The sequence below is a fragment of the Hydractinia symbiolongicarpus genome, chromosome 8 (assembly GCF_029227915.1).
Source record: "Hydractinia symbiolongicarpus strain clone_291-10 chromosome 8, HSymV2.1, whole genome shotgun sequence".
In the NCBI taxonomy this organism is placed as follows: Eukaryota; Metazoa; Cnidaria; class Hydrozoa; order Anthoathecata; family Hydractiniidae; genus Hydractinia; species Hydractinia symbiolongicarpus.
In genome coordinates this window covers 11,886,056-11,899,252 of record NC_079882.1, presented here as the reverse complement: position 1 = coordinate 11,899,252, position 13,197 = coordinate 11,886,056, and the positions used below count along the sequence as shown (strand labels likewise).

Genomic DNA, 13,197 nt, shown 5'->3' with positions numbered 1-13,197 from the left:
TATTACGATATTTCCACATGTGTATACGAGCATACGAGAATTTCTACTTCAAGTAATCCAATCAAGCCGAGTTTCCTGTGTTTTCTCTAAAAAAACATGGACGTGTTTCCCAAAAATCTAAAAATCAAGATCCCATGACTATATACTTACTGCATATAACTTACTGCACCTGGGCGCTTTTGAAAAATTGGCTTCTGAAGGGGGCGTTTAAAAAAAGTACGTCTGCTTTGCACTGTTGCTTAACAACTATGGACAGGAAATTTCTGTACTAGAAATAGCTTTTATTGAATTGTTTGACTTCAACAAGATGGTCACAGCACCCAAAGTTTCCTGAATAATCTAAAAAAACGGAGACGCTTCTAAAATCTCCTAAATTGTTTATGGTATCATCTATTATTTTTTATCCAAATATTAAATTTTTGTCATTTTGTTTTATGACAGAGTTATTTTAACCACAATACATATATTATTTTATTTTTCACAGCGGTTGAAACTTTGAATTTTTCTCATGCAAAACTGAGGCGTAGCAATTTTTGAGGTTAAGTTGGTGTTCAAACTGCACTGTTTTATGTTTCTTGAAGTTGAGTGATATTAAAAATGAGTTTTTATGATCCTATTTTTAACATCTAGACACGTGCCCACCTATATAGCTATCTGATTACTGTACGAATAAGGCTAAAAAATCAAAAAGCGATATATATGAGTGACCCAGTGTGAATCCCTAGCTTAGAAAAATTGAGACAGCCAGGTTTCACAATTTTTAATTTAATGTCTGAAAAATGTAGGTAGTCCAACCCTGGTTAGTTAAATAAAGTTTCTAGCAAACACAAAATAAGAGCTTTTGGAATTGCTTTTTAATATTATAGGTATTTGTTTAATGAGCTACAGTATTTTTGCTGTGCTAGTAGCTAGCTAGCTATATATAAGTCTTGCATGACAATAGTAAAAACCTGTGATGTAACTAGCTACTAAAAATAAGGTTTCTTTCTCTTTTGACTGCTAACTTTTCGTGATGAGTGTACCCACAGCTTAAAGCAATTAATAACCAAGTTTAGGTCTTGAATTTTCATAATATACACTCTTATGTCAGTACTGAGTACCCTTCTTTTAAATAATCGTAAAATTAATATATCACACCAGTTTAAAAAGTGAAAATACAAAGGAAAAAGTGAGTAATTCTCTGCGTGCTGCATGTTTTTCCTAGAAAATGCCTTACGCTCTGCGGGGGGTATAAAAATTTGTCCCTTCAAGCGCTTCGTTAGCGCGGTATGAAACTCCGTAATGTGACAAAAAATTGAGGATATGTATAATTTTTTTGCAACAGGACTGATGAATTATATTTCATTATATCTGCAATTCGAATTGAACAGTCTCTCTGACATTGAAATAAGGAAACGCTTGTTTATTAGTAACTTATAATTTTCGTCTAAAATTTAAAAAAAATATCTTAAAATATACGTTCTGTAGTGTTTTTTATTACCATTTGACCCCAAAAACCTAAATTTAACTACAATCTTCTAACATTACGACGTATTAAATATGTGGCCACCCTGTTTAAAATTAGACAGAATAGCTTAGAAGTTATTAGAGCACAGTTTTTGTCATTTTTTTTTTCGAAAGTATTTGGTCTTGGGTAAACAGTAGCTTGGGTTCCTATTCCTATGCTATTTTCTATATTATTTAATTTGAATCACCACAATTTTGGTTGCTGTGGCCTGCAATCATTCCTCTTTTATGTTGTGTTTGTATTTCAAGTTTAGTTTTCGACGAATGATCCCTTTCGCCATCATCATCATCGTTTTATCAAATGAAAATGCAAAACGAAATTTGACAAGGAAAGTTGATACAATCTTTAAGGAAAGAAAAATTACCCAAATTGGTCCTAGGTGGTCCCTAGTTATCCACGCAATGAAAAATCATTGACGTCACCACCTCGTTTCCAAGTTATTTGGCCTTAAAGTTTTAAGCCCATTGTAATGGCTTCATTGATTTAATATAGGATATTGACGTTAAAGTAGTGTTATTGACTTCGCCCGTAACGTCAGAATATTTAACATTTAGACATGCATTCTTCGGGAACATCAAAGGAAAATGAGCACATCCACTTTGCCTGTTACACACACACACATAGTCTGTGTATTATTATTGTTACGGTTCTTATTAATCGCTCTGCCGGGTAACACAGTTACTTGTGGCTTTACCTTGCCTTTCGACGCCGGGTCTCCGGCTATTCCCTAAATTAATAACCGTAATTTGTTCAAAATGTCAGCTAATTTGAAGACGTCATCAAAAAACCTTCAAACCATAATATCTTTGCAACCGTTTGTCAAAAGTACATGATACTATACATTTTTTTGATCAGCACTATAAGCTCTACACAATAGAGGCAACGTGAAAACAAGGTTCTAATTTTTTTGTAGGTGGTTTGCTGACGTCATCAAAATTTAAATGACGCTTATTTTTCATTTTTATCCGGCCTCAGTGGATTTTTTCATGGGCTTTATCGACAAATATAAAAAGAAAAAAATAAGTTCACTTTTGTAAGAAAATATTGAGATGCCAGTCTGTGTGTTCCTTAATTTTTACAAGTGCAAGTTTTTCTCCCCAAATCTCCTCAATCTTGTTAACAAAATCTTCTCAAAAATCACAAAAAACTCCTCAAAAGTCTTCAAATCCTCTCAAATTTTGTTTTGAAAAAGGAGTGGGAACCCTGTATAGGCATTTCTGCGATTACGGTACAGGGCCCGCGGAAAGTAAAAGAAATAAATAAACAAATTACAAGTCAAAGGGAGAGCTGTAGAAGAAGAAATAGAAGAAAAAAAGTCAGTTAGGCTGGGCTATGAAGCTCTTTCGTAAGTGATTAAAACAATTATCGTACGTTATAGGAAAAGAAGCAAAACAATTTCATAATCAAAGTCCGGGTTGTGTATTGATTCTAGTATAGTTGGTTATAACCTGACTGCTTACTGGTTTCTAATTACATGAGCGATTTCCTCTAAAGCTTGATTTTTTTGACAAGAATGCTTTTTTTGAATTTCTTAGCTATCGCAATGAACAAGTGCCTTTTTGCCACAAAAGTTTGTCGATTAAGATGTGAATATTTTTTTTATAATAATAATTTGCGACAGTCGTGTTCTTCTTTACGTCACGTATATTTTAAATACACATTTTGAAATTTTGACTCGGCATGTTCTTTCATTTCTGTGAGAAGAAAAAAAGCTCTAGATGTTTTTCAAGACAAAAACTTTTTCGGGATAAAAACTATTATGAGATAACAAAAACTTTTTTGGCATTTTTCTTCTTTTTTTTGTATTATATCCTTTACAATTTGGAGACATTTTTTACATTTCAAAGTTAAGATGTTTAAAACAACACAAAACATCCAGCTTGCTTGCTTGCTAAACGTGCTGCCTAAAATATATTTACCAATAAAAAAATTCACCCTTGTAGAGTGCACGCATTAAAAAGCATACTTTAAAACAAATTTTGCCTTTACCATAATTGCCTAAGCAGATCGGACACCGAAAGTATCTTTTGGTCTTCTTCCTGGCATTCACATTAAAAGATGGCATCCAGTGACGTTATTTACGCTTCATTTCATTCAAACACTGTACACGCAACTATGGCGACTTCAATATCTCTGACGTCATTCTTTAAGTGAAACCACTCCCACTTTTTGGCAGCTTGAACCGCAATGTTTCAACTCGCAAATTAATTTGATTTGATATTTAACTCGATAAAATAATAGCAACGTGTGAGAAGTACACTCGGTAAGAAGTTTGGCACTTGTTGTCAACAGTGTAATCGCGACAATGATTTTTATCCAGTAAGTGAAGTATGTGACCAACTTTGTATGTTCTGGTAGCGCGGAAATATACCGATATTATTAGCTGGGAAAGAAACATTTTTTGGGTTTGTTGCCTAAATAAACACTCTAAATCTATTAAGATGCCGAAGACATTCCCCAAATATGTTCGCGCAAAAATTAAAGGTCGGGCGAATCTTTCTTCTTCCACTTCCTACATATTTCTCCTATTACAATCTAATTTTCGACAAAACCACGAAATATTTTAAAACGTTATTTTTGTCTTTGTAAACATTAGAATAAGTAGCATGTACATTTTATGGTCATCTCATTTCACTGTTCAATGAAGAGACACTTCAAGTGAGAAGTTTGACGCATTTTTTCGCATGCAACTATATTGCATGTTAGCTTAAACGTCACCTTTATTACGTCTGTTTATAATATAAAGGACAAATAAAAATCTGATAAAACAATTTACACAGTTATTAACCATTTAGGTATTCCTCACAACTTTGCTGTATGTCCAGGTTTTATTTTGATAAGACAATATGTCAACGCTCTAGTCACACAATGAATTTCACTTCAGTATTTTTTTACTGTTAGTAATCGGGAAAAAATATAAAAAATCCAAGCTCATTTAACGGGTGATATCTGAATAAGAGGTTTTTGGATAAAATGTTTGTTGTTTGTTACGAAAGAAAGGTTACATTTTGTGACCACGAGAATTTGTTTTAAAGATTTGTTATAAGTATAATAAAATCAATACAAGAGTCCCAATTTTGGTAGAAGGAAAACTTATGGTGCCACCTCTTCAAGTTAAACAAAACGAAATGAAAAAACAAAATTCTTATCTCTGAGCAATTCCACATCATGATGAGACATCAAAAACATCAGGAGAAGTGTAACTGGGAATGACAACATGTCTGTCCAACTTGAATTCAACTTATTCAGGGTTTTTAAGTTATCTTAACATTATGCCAGTACTGTTCTCGGCAAAAGGAAAATTAATTCTACATATTTTTTTTACTTCTACAAAAAACCAGTTGATACTACTATAGGACTATTGTACTGCTGCATATAGTGGCCATTTTAACAGCAACACTACCGACAACCAAGGAGGTTTAAAAAGAAGGAGAGAGAACTCTTTTATTTCTATTGAAATCATCCGTGTCTCATGTTTACTTTTCTCTATTGTTCTTACATCGAATTCTGTCAATCAAAATTTGAAATCTCGCGCTTAAATTAATAAATTAGCCGTTGTCTTTTGTTACTATTTGCATAAATTATGAGCCCGCGGCTATTTTTCTCTCAGCGGTAAATGCTTGTTAGTTGATAAATTTGTCGTTTTTACATATCATAAACAAGCAAGAAGCGAAATGGCAGGCGAAGACGTTAAAAATATAATAGAATTGGATGATGACTTTTTTGTGACGGAAGAAATGTTGTCAGATTTTACTGTTTACGAAAGTTGTGAGGTGGAAGTATCGTTTGTGGAAGATCTGTTGGAAGAAGAAAATGAAGTAGATGCTGGATATTTGGGTATTCCTCAAATAGTATTCGTTGATGAAGAAGATGTGGACATGGTGGTTGATAACAACAGTACCAAAAATGTGAAGTTTGTGTGCAGCAAGTGCAAAAAACAGTATTTTAAAGAAGCTTACTACAAGAAACATACTCTGATATGTAAAAAGCCAACAGGTAATGCTTCAGTTTAATAAAGTCATGTTTTCTTTAAAACACCATTAGCTAGCTAGCTATAATGTTTTGTTTTTTGACTCTGCATGTAGATTTCATAGAAAAGCTATTGTATTATCATCATTTGATATGCTTTTTGTTGTTGTTGTCTTGTTTTGTTATCACAACTGTGTTCTGATGTCAACTCTGTATTCCAATAATAGATCCAGAAACAACAACAGTGGCAAGAAAAACTCTTGATGACTCAAAAAATAAATCAACTACAACAATTTCCACAAAACAAGTTAAATCAAAATCGAATCGTAAGTATTCATTCATGAACTCTGAGAACATAAGGAATTTTTTTTTGCTATATATAGAGCAAAATATTGTGAACTGGTGGTATAAACCTTTTTTTTTGCACCCTTTTAGAATCTTTATCCATCACCGATCATGAGCTGCAGCAAGAAAAAATGAATTTTGTTCGTGATGCTATGGTTAAAATTTCAAAAGACCCAATCAATAACATTGTTGTGAAAGGATTCAAAACACCTGGAAATCGTGTCAAAGAATTAGCCAACTCAATTTTGAATGCTGGGAGTGATGTTTTGGACATTATTTCTGAAAATGTAGTGTGTCGCATATTTAAAGAATTGCAAAAATCTAACCTACTGACTGGTTCAGGAAAAGAATCTCTTTGGAGAAAAGTGCATGAACTTGCACAAGACGATAAATTCAGACAACATTGGAAACATGTATTACCTAAAGGATACTGCATTGACAGTCAAGAATTCTCTATGTTGTTGCAGAAATTTGTTATGGAGTTAATAAAAATACTAGTAGCTCATGAAAACAAAAATCGACATGTCGAAAAAAGTCTTGACTTGAAACTCACAACTGAGGAACAAACTGTTCTGTATTATGTTTCAGGATACATAATTTTCTCGCTACGTAAAAAATACCAAAGATTAGCAGATTCGAAAAACAAAGTTGTTGCTGTGGCTGCATTGCAGTTTCTGAACTCATTGAAAGTTTCAGGTGATGATAAACTGCAGGTATATAGTTTTCTGGATTATACAAGATCTTGGGTGGACCAAGTCAGCAGAGGATACCTGATAAAAGTCAATGATGACATGTTTATTTTTTGCAGAAGAATTGAAAACGTTATTAGAAAAGTTTTAAATTTGAACATGTTGAAAAAATATAAAGGAGAAGATATACGGGAACTTTTCGAAAATGAACTTATGAAGGACTCTTTAATTGATCAAGCCTGGGTCATACTTTCACGGTATCTTGGAAATGAGAAGTTATCGAAAATTCTCAAAGCTCAGATCATTAAAAAATGGTGTGACATCAGAGCAAAAGCATATGTCACTGCATATATACAAGTAGTTCGACGCAAACTTGCTTCTCTAGCATCGGAGAAAAAAGAGAAGTTGACTGTAGTCTTATCTAAAAAAGGTGAACCAGCAATGAGAAAAAAACTTAACTAATTGTCATAACATTTTTACCTATAACTTGTTTTAATTTCTATATATCTTTTCCATGTATATAACTGTGTTTCTTAGTAAAATAATCATACCCTTATTATGTTTGTACTATTTTAAGGGTTTTTTTCGGATTGAGTAAGGATTCAATCTCGCTGAAGCTGTTTATTTTAAATCTAAATTTTTGCCAAGATTTGTGAACTTCACTCTCATTTCTTTTTTTTGTGCTACTTCTTTGTTCAGTTATGCACATTGGCAAGCGTTAAACTGAATAATGCTGCGAGATCAAAACTCTGCGCGCTTTGCTAGAAATTTAATAGATCATAAAAACGCGGAGAAATGGTCGATGGATAGGCTAATCAAGATGGTATGAAACAACATGCTTTTTATCAGCTGGAGGGACCCTGAAAAATAAGTTGCGCGTGCATAATTACCGACGCAAATATTCTTACGCGAGAATCGCTACTTAAAGCTGACCGCAACCTCGGACCTAGGATTGCCGCATCGGATGCTCTATGCCTGACTGTGGCCTGATGAAATCAACTCACTTTTTGATTATTCCATTTGATTAAATTTTTTGCAAACAAGTTTTATATCTCACACGGGTATCGAACTCTCTTTGCAAACAAGTTTTACATCTCACACGGGTATCGGGTATGTTTTATTGTGGTTTGTATACACCCTTACACCAAGAGGCCTTTGTCACGTTCTTTTTTTAAATCAACATAGTCCCGAATAGCGAATATTAATTTCGACACTCCTTCGCATGAATTCTTGTTGGGAATATAATGAAACTTGTCCCCAGGGTTGTTCTACATATCGCGAAGTGAGTATGTAAAAAAGCAAAACAAAACTGTAATATTTATTCACGTATGGCGGATCCATTCGAAATGAAGATAAAAGAAATTCCGTAATAGTTGTAATTTCCCGATGACATAAATAAAAATTACATAGCAATAATAAAGTAGCAATCCTAAATGTTTTTAATCTCAATTATTTTCTAAGATTTGATGTTTTCAAAAAAATGTTTCAAATCAAAGTCAAAATCGTACTCCACTAAAAATATTTGCAAAAGATGTGACTCAAAAGACAAGGCACTAATAACAAAAGAACTTCTATGTTGAAAAAGCGTAATGGAAAAAATGTCTGACATACTCAGAAAAAATATAAATAAAATAGTCAAACAATCATGTTTCCAAAAGTATCAATATATAAATAACTATCTCTTTCTTTTCTGTGGAAGTTTCCTCATATCATTTACGTCTAGGTGAATCTGATTTTGATTACCACGTCGAGTGTTTCCACGTAGATCTCTGATCAACTCAGATTTCATAACAAGCAAAGAAAGTTCTTGTTGGCCAAATTGATAAAGTGTTGGGTTGTCACATGTACCACCACTTCGTCTTTGACGAGCGAAATGTTCCTCCAATGGATCTTGTGAGAATTTCTCGCTCAAAATCATCTTGACATTTGGACTCTGGAGAAGTAATTTGGTCAGTTCCACGAATGATTTCACTATGGACAAAGATAAAAAAAATATACATTTATAGAACAACACCGTTTGTCCATGAAACATTGCCTGGAACCACAATTGCAGAAAAATGTAGATTTTTTACCTGTTATTTTCCAACCATTTATCGTCTGTTTGCTCAATAACAATTTATTTTTTTCATCTTGGGATAAATTAGGTGTGTCATTGGCTTGTTCTTCCCACCTTCCCAGGTAATGTTCGAGGAATTCTTTCTCTAAAAACTGAATTTTACATGTTGATGTGAAAAAAATGAAAAATGAAAATGGAAATATTTGCACACCCTTTTACATGGAGATCAAGTTCTTTAGGACTGGTTTACAAATATGCAAAATGAACTTGAGCTTTTTGAGGGAAAAATGTTGTGTTTCTGAATTCCGTTACAAAATAATTGAATGTATTTCGAATGATACTACTAACCTCAAAACGCCAATCGTTAACATCTCTATATGCTGCAAGAGCTATTTTTCCGCCACGATCTTGATTAATTGAAGATACATTCAAGCAATCAAAAACTTGGTCAAACATACGCACAAACTTTATTGTACTTTTCGTATAATGCAGCCCCTGAACCTCAAGTGCATCAGCAGTTGTTTTACTCAAAACCTAAATGCAAAATCATAATTTACATGAGCAATGATAAACACATTATCAGAAGTATATCATTATTTGCAACTCCCACAAAATAATCAAACTGTGAATCCACTATCACTCAGAAAACACTAATACAAACAAGCAGACAAATAAATAATAAAAAAAGAAAAGAAAAATATCTCACTTGGGTAGCCAACTTAACTTGCATCCTCAACCTTGGAGTTAACTTTATGTGATCCTCTTTTAGTTTATAAAGTTTCCTTAATCCAGGTGCTGCTCCATGTAAATTCAGATCCCATTCATAAACATTGACAAGATGGTTCCAGCTGATATCCATGTGATCGAGCTAATAAATAGAAAATTGATATATGTATACAGATATACTTTAAAATTGAAACAAACAAACAAAAAACACTTACAAAAAGATTGCGTGTATTATTGTTTCCATGAGAGTTCTCGAAACAGTTTCTCGTTGTTTTAATGAGATGAGGGACATCGGATATAAAAAAGATCTTTCTGTCCAATGATAATAAGTTGTTGGTCCAATATGTGTTACCAATATCAGGTGTCACCATAATTTTGTAAAACTTCCTATTGGGAGAAGCACCATCTGAAATAAATGCTCGAACATAAAAACCAATTGCCTCCAATACATATGTCGCCTCCCATACACATGGATAGAGCTGATCAGAGGTAAATCCCAATGATGCGAAATATCCAAAAGGATACACCAGAGATGAAACAATTCCTCGAACCATAAACACTATCACATAGGAAGCAAAGTGACGATCATTCTCTGATGATCCCTCAGCACGTTTTTGAAATTCAACTAACTCATCGTTAATATCCCCCATATCAGTGAAACCAACCAATTGTCCAGTTGACTGTCTGAACACCAAGTCAGCTTTTATTTTCATCTCATCATAAATAAGCGAAACGTTTTTTTGGTGATCATCCAGAGTTGCAATTTTACTATCCACTATTAATCTTTCAATGACATCTGGATTGAATCCACACATTGGATCAGTGAAGTTTATGTATTTTTTAAGTGTGTCAATATGTGGGAGTTTTAAAAAATTCAAATTCGGATTTCGCAAATGTTTATATGCTGCTGGTGAATGGTGGTATAAACTGAGGCACCACCTAATAATTAGTGGGTGCCATCTCATGCCATTAGGTGAACTTTTGGAAGCCATTTCTTTTTGTTGCTCCCATAACAACCACTGGGGACTGCCTTCGGGTATTTCAGGACATGTTTCCTCATTGCAAACAATATTTTTTATAAATTCGTGTTGCTCATCATCAACATGGATGCATTCTTTCTCAGTAATTTTTCTTACCCAAGATGATAATTGGGCAACTTTCTTTATTGCTCTCTGTTTTTCTCCCTGAGTATTGCGATATCTTTCCTCTAGTTCTTCTCTGGAAAGATATCGAATGTTTGTATGTGAGGAATCAAGCACAGAATCATCACTTTTCCGTCTACTTCTAACTTTTTTAACTGTTGGTTTAAAAGAATTGCACATACTACATACAGATGAAGGTTTTTCAGCTAAAAAATGACAGTTGGTATGGCGTATTGTTTTAAAATTGTCTTCATCAAATCTGACCATTTTATCGTCTTCAACAAAAGCTACTGGAAATGTTCCACTCTGATTCATGAATGGCTGTTCGAAATTACATCTCGACTTGATTACATCTTCATAACCTTGTAACCCCGTGCAAACACTGACTGACTTCCAGAATGACGAGAAAGTTGAAATATCATCATTTTTCAAAACACATGGCAGAGTTTTTGTTAGTTGTATTGTTTCTTTCTCCATAGGTTTCCCATATATGGAGAAATCCCAACCATTGCTGTTGTCTATACGTATTGTAAGCAAATGGTTTAATTCTTTTTCATTTTGACAAAGGGTATAGACACGTTTATAGTTATCCGATTTATCACATATACTAAAACCAACTTTCTTCATACTCACATCTAATTCCAGTATTTTTAAGCTGTCTTTTCTGTTTACAGCATAATTCATGCACACACAATTTTCATCCACATGAGGGTAAAATGATGCAGCAGTACCAATTATTTTTTTTGACGTTTTCATCTCATCTAATTTTCTTCTACATCCATTACAAGTAAATTTAGGAAATACACAAGGATCTTCTTGTTCACAATTTATTCCATATATAGATTGAAACACTTCACTGTAAATATCACAAGATTTAAAATTAACGTAATGTTTACTTTTCACAATTTTCTTCCCACACAATCTACATAGCTTTTGAATATACTCTGAATGTGAAGCAGACATGTTGACACAGCAAAATTCAAATATGAATACTTTATTTTTCAAAAAAACTTCATAAAAAACCCACAAAGGTGTCAAGGGAATTAAAAAAAAATGTGAACCACTTGCCAGCTGGTTATGTAACACCTAATAAAAAAACAATTATAAACTCAATTCAATATATATTCAAAACATACAGCTGGTGTGAGAGAAAGAAAGAATATATATACATAAACAGAAAATCTACTCCCACTGGGGAAAAAAGAAAAAAAGTTGCTTAAAACTTTTACCTAAATATACATAATTAGAACTAATAATTATTTTCTTTTGTTCCATGACAATGGAAAACATCACCGAGTGCTGCGACGTGCTGCGACACCCTACCGAGAATTCGTCTACTTCGAGAGTAAAAAAAACAATTTTATAAATAACCCCTCCTGACGAGACCTGCACAAAAACGTTAATCAACCCTTTAACTAACATTTTCCCAGGAGGGGACATACGAAATAGTTTATAAGTTGTAAAACTTTACGATCTCCCAAGGCAGCTTTTCGCACTTTGAAGGCACTTTACTCCTTCCGCGTCCTTATGGAAGTGGAAAAACAAACTTCACCCTCATTGAATCTTGTAGTTTAACTAAACTACATGTTTTCCGGTAAGTCGTCCACGTATTACTTCCTGAATATAAAGGAGATATAGTATTCAACATGTGTTAGACCTATGTACGCTCCCAAGTCTTGTGGAGATAATGATGTGCTATTCTCCATAAAGCACAAGTGTAGTAGCCTGTAGTAGAGCGTAGTAGAATGTATTTCTCTGTAGTAAAGCGTATTTCTCTGTAGTAGAGTGTAGTAGCCTGTAGTAGCTTGTAGTAGAGTGTAGTAGCTTGTAGTAGAGTGTAGTAGAGCGTATTTCTCTGTAGTAGAGCGTATTTCTCTGTAGTAGAGCGTATTTCTCTGTAGTAAAGCGTATTTCTCTGTAGTAGAGTGTAGTAGCGTGTAGTAGAGCGTTGTAGAATGTATTTCTCTGTAGTAAAGCGTATTTATCTGTAGTAGAGTGTAGTAGCCTGTAGTAGCCTGTAGTGGAGTGTAGTAGCGTGTAGTAGAGCGTAGTAGAATGTATTTCTCTGTAGTAAAGCGTATTTCTCTGTAGTAGAGTGTAGTAGCGTGTAGTAGAGCGTAGTAGCGTGTAGTAGAGCGTAGTAGAATGTATTTCTCTGTAGTAAAGCGTATTTCTCTGTAGTAGAGTGTAGTAGCCTGTAGTAGCTTGTAGTAGAGTGTAGTAGCGTGTAGTAGAGCGTAGTAGAATGTATTTCTCTGTAGTAAAGCGTATTTCTCTGTAGTAGAGTGTAGTAGCATGTAGTAGCTTGTAGTAGAGTGTAGTAGCGTGTAGTAGAGCGTAGTAGAATGTATTTCTCTGTAGTAAAGCGTATTTCTCTGTAGTAGAGTGTAGTAGCATGTAGTAGCTTGTAGTAGAGTGTAGTAGCGTGTAGTAGCCTGCAGTAGAGTGTAGTAGCGTGTAGTAGAGCGTAGTAGAATGTATTTCTCTGTAGTAAAGCGTATTTCTCTGTAGTAGAGTGTAGTAGCGTGTAGTAGAGCGTAGTAGCGTGTAGTAGAGCGTAGTAGCGTGTAGTAGAGCGTAGTAGAATGTATTTCTCTGTAGTAAAGCGTATTTCTCTCTAGTAGAGTGTAGTAGCCTGTAGTAGCCTGTAGTAGAGTGTAGTAGCGCGTAGTAGAGCGTAGTAGAATGTATTTCTCTGTAGTAAAGCGTATTTCTCTGTAGTAGAGTGTAGTAGCGTGTAGTAGAGCGTAGTAGCGTGTAGTA

At 34.1% G+C, this 13,197-nt stretch overlaps 2 protein-coding genes across 2 annotated transcripts; one reads left to right on the top strand and one right to left on the bottom strand.

The window, feature by feature from the left end:
• Nucleotides 1–4,921: 4,921 nt before the first annotated feature.
• On the top strand, nucleotides 4,922–7,066 carry LOC130655704 (uncharacterized). Its single transcript, XM_057458485.1, has 3 exons — nucleotides 4,922–5,503; nucleotides 5,704–5,802; nucleotides 5,912–7,066. Exons 1-3 carry the CDS (start codon nucleotides 5,182–5,184, stop codon nucleotides 6,970–6,972), a joined length of 1,482 nt encoding a protein of 493 aa, XP_057314468.1. The 5' UTR covers nucleotides 4,922–5,181; the 3' UTR covers nucleotides 6,973–7,066.
• A 642-nt stretch (nucleotides 7,067–7,708) lies between these two features.
• Nucleotides 7,709–12,021, bottom strand: LOC130655703 (uncharacterized). Its single transcript, XM_057458484.1, has 5 exons — nucleotides 9,508–12,021; nucleotides 9,273–9,434; nucleotides 8,915–9,100; nucleotides 8,583–8,718; nucleotides 7,709–8,481 (listed from the first exon to the last, which is right to left on the bottom strand). The coding sequence occupies exons 1-5, from the start codon at nucleotides 11,395–11,397 to the stop codon at nucleotides 8,186–8,188; spliced, it is 2,670 nt and encodes an 889-aa protein (XP_057314467.1). The 5' UTR covers nucleotides 11,398–12,021; the 3' UTR covers nucleotides 7,709–8,185.
• Nucleotides 12,022–13,197: the final 1,176 nt, after the last annotated feature.